At 40.6% G+C, this 13,759-nt stretch overlaps 1 protein-coding gene across 2 annotated transcripts in view; it reads right to left on the bottom strand.

The window, feature by feature from the left end:
• Positions 1 to 9,759, bottom strand: part of LOC114650466 (solute carrier family 15 member 1-like) — a 73,376-nt gene extending 63,617 nt beyond the window's left edge. The window contains exons 1-3 of one of the 2 annotated variants that reach the window (XM_028800116.2): positions 9,632 to 9,759; positions 6,468 to 6,499; positions 2,104 to 2,188 (exon numbers count right to left, since the gene is read on the bottom strand). In XM_028800116.2, coding sequence (XP_028655949.1) covers positions 2,104 to 2,188; positions 6,468 to 6,499; positions 9,632 to 9,641 — 127 coding nt within the window. In that variant the 5' untranslated portion in view covers positions 9,642 to 9,759. Of the gene's footprint in view, positions 1 to 1,363; positions 1,387 to 2,103; positions 2,189 to 6,467; positions 6,500 to 9,631 lie in introns of those variants that run through there. The other variant, XM_051926277.1, reaches the window with a different exon arrangement.
• Positions 9,760 to 13,759: the final 4,000 nt, after the last annotated feature.

Here is a 13,759-nt window from a genome sequence, read left to right as displayed (position 1 = left end):
AGATAAAAAGTAAAAACGTGTGTGCAGAACTTGTGTCCTGTGTCTGTCTGTGTCGGGTTTGTGAGGCTTAAAAATTAAGAGTCTGAAGTAGTGAAATAGGCCTCAATACTATGGTGTGGTGAGGGAGGCCTAGATATTAGTGTGTGCAGACATAGCCTAAAGCAGTATGAGCGACTTAAATATTAAGGTGCAGAGGGAGCCTAAAGCAGCAAGAGAGACTAAGATATTAATTTGTGACAACAAAGCCTAAAGCAATACGAGAAGATTAAGGGGTTGAGAAAGAACCTGAAATAGTTTCATAGGTGCTGTCTCCGCTGTGGAATTCACTCTGTGGCATCACAATGCTCCACACTACCTACTGGTTGTGAACTGGAGATCATCTCCTTAGAAATGACAGAGTGCATTTTTCAAACAGATGGTCTCATCTGTGTATGAGATGGCCATTGGTTTACTTTTCCTTTATTTCAGGACAAATTATCCAGCTTCCTTTAAGTAATTTCACATTTAAAGATGGACAGTATTTTTCTCTGTTTTTCCATTGTACACATCCTTTTCTGATACTTTAAATATCAGCAAACGGGAAAAGTTCTTTCCACACTGAAAAGAGAAGAAGGTAAAAGACCCAAGCTTTCAATTTTATAGCCTTTCTTTTACCTTCAATAGGCCGTCTTTTACCTTCTTACCTTCTTTTACCTTCTTTTCTTTTCAGCATGGAAGTAACCTTTAACATATTTTTCCAAGGGCCATCTTAACAGCATTATAAGCCCCCGGACAAAGCAGTGCCCTGGAGCCCCTACCTACACAACCACCCAGCAAGTTACAACATACACAGATTAGCATGGGGCCCCTGTGCTTGTGGGACCCATGCCCAGTGCAACTGCTCAGTGTGCCCATGCGTTAAGACAGCCCTGATTTTTACTTTGCAGATACTGAAACATCCCTACACTGTTCCAAGCATCTGCACAGTTTTCTATAAATGTAAAAAGTGTAATGCATTAAATATTTGTATTTTGTGGGCTGCAATTGGATTAACTGTATTCCCACTTGTGTTTTCGAGTAACTGAGAGTTTCGACCTTTTTTTTCCCCTAAGAATGGTTTGACCATCTCCCCAAAAAAAGTTGATTTTTTCTTTGTTCACTGATTTCAAAAGAAACATCAGACACCACTTTTAACGACAAGTACTCATTGAGCGCTGATCTCTCTATCCCACTTCTATTTCATTCCGAAACCATTGAAAGCAAGAAAAGAAAAACATAAGGGCATCCCACCAATCATTTTTCATTTCTTTTAAACTGAGCAGTTTAACTTTTATTGCATTGTTCTTGACACAGCAATATGACAAAAGAGTGATGATTACCATACCTCGCATTCCATAGTAGGAGAACCTTTCAATTTTATAGCCTTTCTTTTACCTTTAATAGGCCGTCTTTTACCTTCTTTTCTTTTCAGCATGGAAGTAACCTTTAACATATTTTTCCAAGGGCAATCTTAACAGCATTATAAGCCCCCGGACAAAGCAGTGCCCTGGAGCCCCTACCTACACAACCACCCAGCAAGTTACAACATACACAGATTAGCATGGGGCCCCTGTGCTTGTGGGACCCATGCCCAGTGCAACTGCCCAGTGTGCCTAACTATTAAGATGGCCCTGATTTTTACTTTGCAGATACTGACACATCCCTACACTGTTCCAAACATCTGCAAAGTTTTCTATAAATGTTAATGTGTAATGCATTAAATATTTGTATTTTGTGGGCTGCAATTGGATTTACTGTATTCCCACTTGTGTTTTCGAGTAACTGAGAGTTTCGACCTTTTTTTTCCCCTAAGAATGGTTTGACCATCTCCCCAAAAAAAGTTAATTTTTTCTGTGTTCACTGATTTCAAAAGAAACATCGGACACCACTTTTAACGACAAGTACTCATTGAGCGCTGATCTCTCTATCCCACTTCTATTTCATTCCGAAACCATTGAAAGCAAGAAAAGAAAAACATAAGGGCATCCCACCAATCATTTTTCATTTCTTTTAAACTGAGCAGTTTAACTTTTATTGCATTGTTCTTGACACAGCAATATGACAAAAGAATGATGATTACCGTACCTCGCATTCCATAGTAGGAGAACCTTTCACAGAATTCATTGACGACGATGATGAAGATGCTTAGTGGATAGCCACATACCTCCATCTACATTAAAAAAAGGCAACAAAATATTCTTTTCAAATCACACTCAAAGATGAGGAGCAGTGCATACTACTCTAAATGAATATCCATGAGTTCAAATCATGATGCTTCCTGATGGTTTTGGCAATATGAAATATGAATATCCATTTTACAGTAACCCCAGATGGCCAGTTTTGCATCAGAGATTGAAACCACCTGAATAAGCTGCAGCATCCTAAGGAAAGCATCTGAAGAAGAAATCCTGCATTACATGGCTAGTCCTGATGGTGTAACAGAAGGGGCAAGCATTTGAAGATCAAATCCCAAGGAACATGCAACTGCTCTCCCAAACACAGTTGCACACACTCACACACAAGTCGCAATGCAGATCATCCATAGATGCTCAGGATTGGGCTTTTGGGTGTTTTGGAGTCAGGAGAGAGCAGCCCTTTCAGTGTTCTCAGACCTTCAGCCCATTGCCTTTACTGTGGCTGGAATTGGATGCTTTTTTTACAACATGTGAAGAGAGATAATATTCAGTCTGCTTCTGCATCTGCTTTACAGGAATTTTCATTTCTACACGTGAGCTCCAAATACATTCAAATGAACATTTGCATGGGTTTTTCTTATTTGGGAATGCTCTTGGTTTCTTTCGGTAACACGTTGGCATGCTCTACATTTCTTTTACTGTAATTATTTCCAGACATCTGCACATATCGCTAACACATCCTAAGTGCACATATCCAGATTCCTCCTGTATTTAAGGTAAAAAAAAAATTAAAAATTAAAGAGTGTTGACAGTGGGAGGACACTCCCTTTGCCCATGGGCTCAAAGAGTCACCAAGCATTTTTTCAGTCAATGGTGTCTATGTGTCCAAACTGACTAATGGAAATATGACCTATGCAGTCACTTCTTCCCCTTTGCTCAAGGCTGCTGTGTATCCTCATTTATGCTTTCATGTTTACATTAATAGCTGGTAAGCTTCTCATCCAGAGAGAAATGCAATCAGATTGAAATATTTGGTCTCTTTTTATTTTAAAAAGAGGATGAGGAGGAGTAGCACTGACTGGAAGACTTTGTTAACTGGCACAGAATACAGCAAAGATAAAGGAAATGCGCACTGATATCAGACAGGTGGTGGAAAACAAAGTGTGCATATTTTATTCTAAGGGAATGTACTGAAGGACAGTTTTAAGGAAAATATCCAGCATCCCATCCAGGAGGAAGGGTGGTTCCTTGCCAAGAAAGTGCGCCAGAATGGAAGGACAAGAATAGACTGGTGTCCTGATCAGGTTGGGAATGGATCCCTTGCCAGCAAGGGAGGCCCGAAAAATGAAAGGACCAGAGGAGTATATACTCGCCCAACATGCTACAGTGCAGTGCTCCCATGTCGCCGCTCCTGTTTATCTGAATACGAGGCATGCTGGGAATCATAGTCCAGGAGGACAGCCCTGCTGCATGCCATGGGGAGCTACAGGGATGAACTGTTTGTTCTTTATACAAACGTCCTCCTGTTTTGGAAGTACCTCCTCCAGACCATGTTCAAACACCAGGAGTAGTTCCACTATCCAGATTAAAAAGGAGCCCTCCTTGTCACCACAGGGAGTTGAAGTCATGAGGCAAAGGACACTTGTACGGAGGAAGAGGAGCAGGGAGGAAGAAGAGAAAGAGGAAGGATTTGCCATCTCTATCTTATGTATATTGTGCTGTGGGAAACATTTATAAAGGACCTATAAAGGTATTTGGGAGAAATTAGAACCATTGTATTTGAACCCATGACTGTGCTCATGTTAGTTGTCACCAAGGTTTGGGGCTCAGTGATCCTCCCTGTAGTCCACACCATCTGCCACATGATTGCTTCCAAACTAATGGGGCTAGAGCCTTGATCTAGGTCTTATCAAAAACTTATAACCTTATATGTTGTGGAAACTGAAAAAATTTTATGTTGTGGAATTCTGATGGTCAAACATGTTAATGATAATTAAACCATGGTCGCTCGCAAGCCCATCTATTGTCTTCCAAGGCGCAGAATTATGTTTATTACTTATTGTTTACTTTTATTTATATCGGGCCTTTTGTGCCATTTTCTTTTAGGACCATATGTACGCTCGTGTCACAAGTATTTTAATAAGTTGGTTTTGGGGTGATTAAACGTATGGGTTGGTATATTACATCAACACCATCCTCGTAGTTTTGTTATATTACTACTCTTTATATTCATATGTTTACAGGGAAACTATTGTAAAATGTAGAGTACAGTGAACGTCTTGCTTGCATGCGTCAAACTTTGAATGTCCTCTAATGTGTCTAATGGGTGATTTTTCTATAGTATCACTGACATTCCCAATTTTACAGTAAGCTTGTTTTAAAGCAGTCCGATATTTAGTAGGGTATTTGATGGGCTTTAAGAAGCAGAAATTTAGTAGAAATTTGTGTGGCTTGGAGGCCTGAAGGAGACTGTTGCAGATCATCCAACCCACCCAAGAGAATTACCCAGCCCACAGTGACTTTTCTTTCATTTCAGACGTTTGCAATTATCTGCTGTCACACACGTTGGGGGGCAGCTAAAAGGCTTGAATGAAAGTAATTTCATGCCAGACCAAGGGGCAGTGGTGTGCACTAACTCTTTCTCTTAGTTCTCTGCTGACCAGTTACGGGAAATTCCGCCTGGCCCCGAAGACGTCACTTCCGGTTCTGGCCTCAATGACAGCACTTTCTGGTTCCGGCCCCAGTGATGACATCACTTCTGGTCCCGGGCCCAATGATGCCACTTTCGGTTCCAGCCCTACTGATGACGTCACATCCTCTGGTCCCTCTTAATGCCGCCATCTTGGTGCCAGCATATCAGTTCAGTTGTGGACTCCAACCTGTACAAATCTCTACCTTGATTCTATCCATTTGCAGCCAGGAACAATCTACGGGTGGCTGCCTCAAACCTTTTTTTTTGTGTGACTCTTTGTCGTACTTCTGACACTGCCCATCCATTTTTCTGATCAGGGTCACAGAGAGCAAATGGCTACAAGGCAGGGAGATACGAGGCCATCAAAGGTCCCAAATGTAGTCTGAAGGCACATGCTCAGAGGTGGCTAGCCAGCCACATCCACACTCTACTCAGGTGTCAGTCAGGCTGGAAATGGGGCCTGAGAACTGTGGGCGACGTGCAAAGCACCTGCCATTTGTTTTAAGCTACATTCCATATAAGAGCTGACTTCACAGAATGTTGTCAATGTCACTTTACTTTGACAGCTGAAAGTGTCACCATTGTGTCTTTTGTTTAAAAAAAAAGAAATGAAGCAAAGGCTCGTTTAATTTTTAACTTAGCATTTGCCATTTAGCTATTTGTACTTGTCTTGCAAGGCGCTGATCGTTTATAGCCACTCATTAAACTCTTAACATTCAAAAACTGCTGACATGCTGCGATGCAGAAGATGCATCTGTGATAGTTTAGCCTATCTGAGCAGTTTCTTTTTTAACACTTTAGTAAGTCACCACTACATAGTTGACATCTTGGTCTGACATATTAGAAACATAATAAATGTGACAAACGAGAGGAGACCATTCAGTCCATCATACCCGTTTGTTTAGCTGTCACAATATCTCATCCAGATACTTCTTAGAAATGGAAGGAAAAATAATTTAGTATTAGTATTGTCCATGCTTTAGAATTTGAATTTCTCGAGTAGTCACCCGTCTAATCTCTAAAGGATCATGAAGACCCTCAGCAGCAATGGGTTTAAGGGGTCAAGCTGCCTGAGACGCAAGTCTGTCATGGACCCTCTCAAACTTGCAATCGACAGCAACTGATTAACGGACAGACATTGTTGGTTTCCATGTATGGACACAAATGTATGTCTTTATGTGTATTCATTCTTCATTTTGTAATTTGTAAAATTGGATATTATACTTCCATTTCACAGCGCTTTGTGCCTGCACTCAGCTATACAAAAATAACCTGAACTAAAATGAAAGTCATGGAAACTGTGATGGCTTCCCTGTTGGAACGTCAAAAGGGAGTCAGACAGCCCAAACATCCCAACCATAGTTAAACAAACACCATTTCTTCAGAGCACGGACACTGAGCCAAACATTCGCTTCATCCAGGTGTTTCATGGTCATCAGGAGCTGCATTGGGTCTTACTGGATTTAATGGAGGAACCAGTCCCTCATACACACACTCCTGCAGGCACCCATCACTAAAGGCAATTCACCCAATGCTTGCACCTTGAAAGTGTGGGAGAAAAACCACAAAGCTGCAGGCTGTGCACTGAACGGCACCGAGTGGAAAAAATTAATTGACAGTACCTTCGACTTTGGCTTCTTCACATGTTCCTTGTCTATAGGGAGGAGAAAGAATAAACAGAGATATTAAAATAATGCTCAGGTTTAAACCATCCATCCATTATCCAACCCGCTATATCCTAACTACAGGGTAATGGGGGTCTGCTGGAGCCAATCCCAGCCAACACAGGGCGCAAGGCAGGAAACAAACCTCCGGGCAGGGTGACAGCCCACTGCAGCAGGTTTAAACTAGTCAAGATATTCCAATGGCAATATTTCAGAATTTATAGTTAGTGACATCTTCTTCCATTTAGTTGCAAGCACCCACCCTGCTATGGACTGAGAGGCGCTGGACTCATTATAATAAATGTGATGCCAGCCATTATAACTCCTGTAGTAAGATTTGGATGAAACAACACATTTGCAAGAGGGGAGTCAAACTGCAGCACTGGAGTGACGCCGTGGCCGCAGGTTTTCATTCCAGCCATTTTCTTCAGTTAGTAATGCTAATAGAGCTCAGTTCTTTTGCTTTAATTTGAATCAATGTGTTTTTTTTTAGATTCTTTAACCATTAGCCCAAAAAGAATGAGATGAAAAATGAGCAGATGACCAGTAACTATGTGTCTGTCTTACAACATCTGTTTCAATAAAATATTTGAAAAGAAAAAAGTGATACGCTGAGAAATACTCAGCCGTTCTTGACCTTGTAACAACTATACGGTGCTGGCAGGAAATATTAAAAAATCAACAGCGTTAGTAGAGACTTGGGTGGGAGAAGGAGAGCACAAAGAGGCCATAGAATTAAATAACATGTAAGTTTAACAACAAGAACTCGCTTCATCAAATGAACAAAGCAGAAATAGGAGTGTGAGACCACTAAGTTAGCTGGTCATCTGCTGGTAAGCTTCACATCTCTTTATTTATAGGTTAAGAAAAAAGAGCTCTGAATGTCAAAGGCAGAAGAAGTCTGTTTAATTAGCAGCAGTGATTGGCTAATAATTACGAAAGTGGCCGATATGAAAACCTGCTGCCACTGTGGACCTCCACCCTGATTTAAACGTTGGATTTTGGTCCCGTTTTAGAGCACCTCAAAGGACTTTCTCATACATGGAATTCACAAAAGGTTCAAGTCATGAAAGGCTCAGGAATTTGTTCCATTATGGATTTTTGCAAGGAGTGCTTGAAACGTTAAAATGGCCACCATTATCTAATTCCATCTTCCTCAAACCCCTTGGGAGTTTTGAAATAAACCCTGGGTTCTTTGACAAAAATTTGTGCAAGGGTTTATAAACGATTTTCAAATGTGAATTTCAATAACTGCTTACAAAAAAAAAACAAAAACAAAAAAAAAACGTAAAATTATTAGCTCCAGTAACTGCTTGCATGTTTTTCTTTTAAACGATTTCCAAATTTGAAATCTAATAAATGCTTATGTTTTTTTTCCTTCTAAACATTTTCTAATTACAAACTCTACTGACTGCTTTAGTTTTTTCTTTTAATTGATTTTCATATATGAACTCCAAAAATTGCTTATGTTTTTTCTTTAAAAACATTTCCAAATATAAGTCCAATAAATGCTTACTATTTTTTTAAAACTAATTCCATGTATGAACTTCAATCAATTCTTGTTTCTTTCTTTTAAACAATTTCAAAATATGAAGTCCAGTAAGTGCTTACAAACTCCAATGACTGCTTATTTTCTTTTTTAATTATTTCCATATATGAACTCCATAAGTGCTTATGCTTTTTTTTAAAATACATTTCCAAATATGAACTCTGATAAGTGCTTACTTTTTAAAAAATGATTTCCATATATGAACTCTAATAAGTGCTTAGTTTTCTTTTTAATTGTTTCCAAATATGAACTCCAATAACTACTTTTTTCTTCTTTTAAATAATTTCCAAATATAAACTTAAATAAGCGTTTTTGAATTATTTATATCTATGAACTCCAATAAATGCTTATGTTTTTTCTTTTAAAAAAATTCCCAAATATAAACTCTAATAAGTGCTTGCCATTTTTTTAAAAGTATTTCCAAATATGAACTGCAATAACTGCATACTTCTTTTAAACGATTTATATAAACTCAAATAACTGCTTAAGGTTTGTTTCTTTTAAACAATTTCCAAATATAAACTTAAATAAGTGGTTACTGTTTTTGAATTATTTCCATATATGAACTCCAATAACTGTGTATGTGTTTACTTTTAAACAACTTTTTTAAATAAATAATTTCTAAATATGTACTCCTATAACTGCTTGTTTTTACTTTTAAACAATTTCAAAATATGAACTCCATTAAATGCTTACTTTTTTTTTTAAACAATTTCGAAAAATGAACTCCAATAAGTACTTACTTTTTTAAATAAACAATTTCGAAATATGAACTCCTATAACTGCTTGTTTTTACTTTTAAACAATTTTGAAATATGAACTCCAATAAATGCTTACTTTTTTTTTAACAATTTCGAAATATGAACTCCTATAACTGCTTGTTTTTACTTTTAAACAATTTTGAAAAATGAACTCCAATAAGTACTTACTTTTTTAAATAAATAATTTCTAAATATGAACTCCTATAACTGCTTACTTTTATTTTTATTTATTTAACCATTTCCATATATGCACTCCAAATGTTGCTTGCAGTTTCTTTTTGCTTGCATCATCCTGCATTAACTTCTAACTTTTGTCCTTTTTCAAATAAGATCAAATGAAGCTGTGAAGACCCCTGAAGACCCCTAAAGCCCTGCTCTGCACCACACCAGTTGGTCATTTACTTCCAGGTGTCTGTGGTTCTCTGTGTCAAGAAACTCCTTCCTAGCATTTGTGTGTTTCTCTTATTCTTCCACTCAAAAGCAGTGTAAAATGTTTGATGGTGACCATCACATCACATGGGCTGTAAATTCGACTGATTGATACTTTGAACGTCTCCTCTTCCAAGACCCTTAGGAGAGGCAGGGTGCCAAAGGGTTTAATAAACAGCCTTTTACTTCTAGTAATAACTTTTTCTGCTCTCCTTCAGCAACTGGTGCTCTCGGTTGCCCTGACAAGAAGAGCAAATTAACAATAACAGACTGTAAAAAGACCCCCCCCCCCACCCCATCTTTTAGCACCTGACCCTCAGCTATCTTAGCTTCACCACTGACCACAGAGTAGGCTTGCAGAGAATAGAGAAGCGGCTACCAACCTGCTGCCATGCTGCTCCTTGGTGCAGACAGTCCTTTCTGCCCAGTGTCCCCCAGAGAGAAGACAGAGTGGTTCTGGGATGTTATCTTTAAAGCTGGACTTGATCCCTGCGCAATCTTTCTGGTGATAAGGGCTTAACTGGGAAGGGCGCTGCCTTTTTTTATGGCATTGAGTGCAAGAAGCAGGGAAATGACAGGCACCAAGCTTTCAGGCTTTTAGAAGTTTCTCTAGCAAATATGCTGTGCAGCAGAACAAGTGCAAACAGTGTTGATGCGCGCCCACAATGCGTCTTTTCCAGAACTGGTCTATTTAAACAAGCACAGGCAGCTTACTTCCATCAGTGAAGGTCCACGCTTGTGGGTGGGTTTAGAGCTGATAGGGAGTGAAAAATGTTTGTTTTACTGATGGACACGGAAGCTCCCCTTAATAACACATTGCACTGCTGTATTAGAACAAGCACTGATGAATCGGTTAAGCTGGACATTAAAGGAACAACTTGTGGCGTACACCAGGGAGCTCAAAGACGGGCTGTCATTGCTATTGTTCCTCAGCATTCTTAGAGGGCCTCTGTCTCCAGTGCCATGCATCAGCCAAGCAATCCTTGTTGACCATGAACTGAGCTTCTGCATGCTAAATAAAGTAGAAATCCAGAACAAAATATTGACGTTCACCGACAGACTACATGTCGTGCAGCATGACTGTGTGGTTATGACAGCAGGCCTGGGATCCATGTCCAGCTTAGCCAATCAGCTCCTGCACATCGATGCCCACTGTAATCTAAAAATGAATGGCTGCATCAAGGTGATAACCTGCCTGCGGGGTATTGGCATGTCTGGCCTGGAATGGTGTGCAGCCATCTCTGTGATTACTGAAAACTTAACACAGCAAGGTGGCCTTGGCAGCTCAGCCAGACAGCAACAAGAAGATCATGGCTAAGTCTACACAGAAGACAGGAGAGGTTTAACAGTTTCAGGGCGGATGTCGACTTTTGTCAAAATTCAGGGGTAGGGGATGGTAATCAGCTGAAAACTTTGGCAGAATTCACCGTTATGCTTTAATTTGAGTCACTTTGCTAGAAGGAAAGTTAGCTTTTCAATTCCTTGCGTGTGCATGAGTAGCGAAGAGCAGCCAGCCTTTAAAAATGGCATCGACATCTGGCGGGAGACCAAAGCGAATGCGCAAAGCAAAATACTCCGTGGATGACGTTTTGTGTATTACCGCTGAATTAGACTCTGACTTGTCGGACTCCGATTTTGATGCAAGTGATCTGGAGATGGAGATCGAAAACAAAGGTGAGGTACCAGCATCAGGTGATCTGTCCCCAGATGATCGTAGCACTGAACACATTTTTGTAGCTGATGCACCTACACCAACGTTCGCCTGGGAGGACCACCACTTATGATGACAAGAGGTACAAACCAGATTGTGTCACACAGCGACTGCCACCACCTCGTGAAAACAGCCAGGCAAGTTGGCCAACCGTAGTTCCTATCTATCTATCTATCTATCTATCTATCTATCTATCTATCTATCTATCTATCTATCTATCTATCTATCTATCTATCTATCTATCTATCTACTGTTCGAGCTTCCCCTGTGCAGGCGCTGCTACTAAAGACTCCAAACAGGTGGCGGCAGTAGCCACAGCACACAGCAACAGACATTTTATGTTGATTTATATGTGAAGCCATTGCTCTGTGTGCCTTTTCAGAAAACTGAGCTTTGTTAATTTAGGGATTTTGAAATGCCCGCCCTGCAGTAAACTCCTTCCAGGGCTGGGATACACTCATTAGTCAGAAATTGGTTGGATATCAATATGTAACCATCTGTGCAAACACAGTGCTGCTTTGGATGGCTTTCCTAATAAGCGCTGACATGGTGGATTACTGGAACAGAGACTCGTGGCAAGTGACTCTGCGTCTGCCGGAGTACATTTGCTGTGTGTTTGTGAACGGCGTAGACACGTAATTACTTAGCATCTAACATTACCACCCACCTACTCCATTTTCGAAAACTGTAATCTAATCCTTATTAGTTTGAAGCGTATAAAAATGCAGGGCCTTCTGTCTGTATTGTGACGTGTACAGGGGTACAGTGCAAACCTCATTTGGAGGTCTGACCAATGTGCAACGTGACGCCACTCTCCAGGGCCATGAAAGGATGAATTAAAATACAGAACTTTGTTTAATGGTAAATAGAAATCAGCTTACTCCTCACCCCTGTTCACTTGTGCTCTCATATCCTAAGTGATGCCACAAGAACGACACGAAAACATCGTAAAGGTTTGGGGCAGCCACCTGTATCATGTGCCTTGGCTGCAAAAAGGATAATTGCGAGATGATCACAAGACTGAGTCCAAAACAGAACTTACAATGTGGTGGCAAGATGGCGGCTTTAAAGGCCAGTGTAGGTAGTGATGTCATCAAGACCAGAACCAGAAGTGACGTCTTCAGGACTGGAGGTGACATCATCGGATGCGCCAGAAGTGATGTCATTGGAGGTGCTGTAACTGGAGGTGACGTCATCAGAGGCGCTGGAAACCGTGAGGAATTTCCCAAGAATGGTCTGCAAGGGATTGAGAAAGACAGTTAGTACACCTTGACTCCCCCAGGTCTGGCATGGAATTACTATTACACAGGCTCTTTAGCTGTCTCCTACTTGCATGTGTGTGACACTGACCTTCTCTCACTCCTTCACTACCAACTGGCTCAAGTGTGCTGAGAGTACTGGCACAAAAATGGCTGCCATCACAACATCCATGTGAATGCTACATATTAGTGGTGCTTGACGTGGCTCCCCATTCACTATGAAAGCGCTTTAAGTAGTGAGAAAAGTGCTATAGAAACAGAAAGAATTATTATTATTAACCTTGTGCATATATTGAGCATTGTCCTACACTGGGCTAACGTTTATACTGCACAGACGCGACTGCTGATTTGAATGAAAGGCCAGGAGTCTGGGCGCTCACAGAGGTCATCAGGATTTGAGAGATGTCTGTGCACCCAAAAAACTGCTGCAATAATCATTAAACAGAAGTCGCGGAGGCCAAAATGTGTTACTGCACACAAAACAACATGAAACCTGGACATGACTGTACAAACTGCCCAGTTAGCTCCGTATGCCAACAGGGGACGCTGCCTCGGCTATCTTCAGACGTCAGCGTCACAAAACACTTGAGAGAGTTCACCAGTTCGCTTCCTCACTGGCAGGAAGTGCTGGCTTGGTGGAAATGGAAACAGCGGTCCCATTCCATGGGCTGGTGCGGGGGGCTCAGGATGGTCTGGCACAAATGTATTGTCTGTGTTAACTGTGCTATTAGTAACGTCTGAATTTTTGAGATGTCAAATGAAGTCCCTGAAGAAGCCATCCTGTGCTGGTTTTAAAAAGGAGTGGAGACCCCTCTTTAATTGCTTAATTCCGTACAGTGAATGAAGAACTTAAGCAGAGGTGTGCCGCACTGCGTATTTTTGGCATGTTACTCCATGGCCGGGGCAGATCATTGCTTTAGTAAAGTGAATTGAATTAAAAGTGACTTATGCTCAACAGACGGTGTAATGGTCTTACAGTGGTGTGAAAAACTATTTGCCCCCTTCCTGATTTCTTATTCTTTTGCGTGTTTGTCACACAAAATGTTTCTGATCATCAAACACATTTAACCATTAGTCAAATATAACACAAGTAAACACAAAATGCAGTTTTTAAATGATGGTGTTTATTATTTAGGGAGAAAAAAAATCCAAACCTACATGGCCCTGTGTGAAAAAGTAATTGCCCCCTTGTTAAAAAATAACCTAACTGTGGTGTATCACACCTGAGTTCAATTTCCGTAGCCACCCCCAGGCCTGATTACTGCCACACCTGTTTCAATCAAGAAATCACTTAAATAGGAGCTGCCTGACACAGAGAAGTAGACCAAAAGCACCTCAAAAGCTAGACATCATGCCAAGATCCAAAGAAATTCAGGAACAAATGAGAACAGAAGTAATTGAGATCTATCAGTCTGGTAAAGGTTATAAAGCCATTTCTAAAGCTTTGGGACTCCAGTGAACCACAGTGAGAGCCATTATCCACAAATGGCAAAAACATGGAACAGTGGTGAACCTTCCCAGGAGTGGCCGGCTGACCAAAA

The sequence above is a fragment of the Erpetoichthys calabaricus genome, chromosome 4, assembly GCF_900747795.2.
Source record: "Erpetoichthys calabaricus chromosome 4, fErpCal1.3, whole genome shotgun sequence".
Lineage (NCBI taxonomy): Eukaryota > Metazoa > Chordata > Cladistia > Polypteriformes > Polypteridae > Erpetoichthys > Erpetoichthys calabaricus.
The sequence above is the reverse complement of the archived record's forward strand: the minus strand, read 5'-3'. Positions and strand labels throughout refer to the sequence as shown.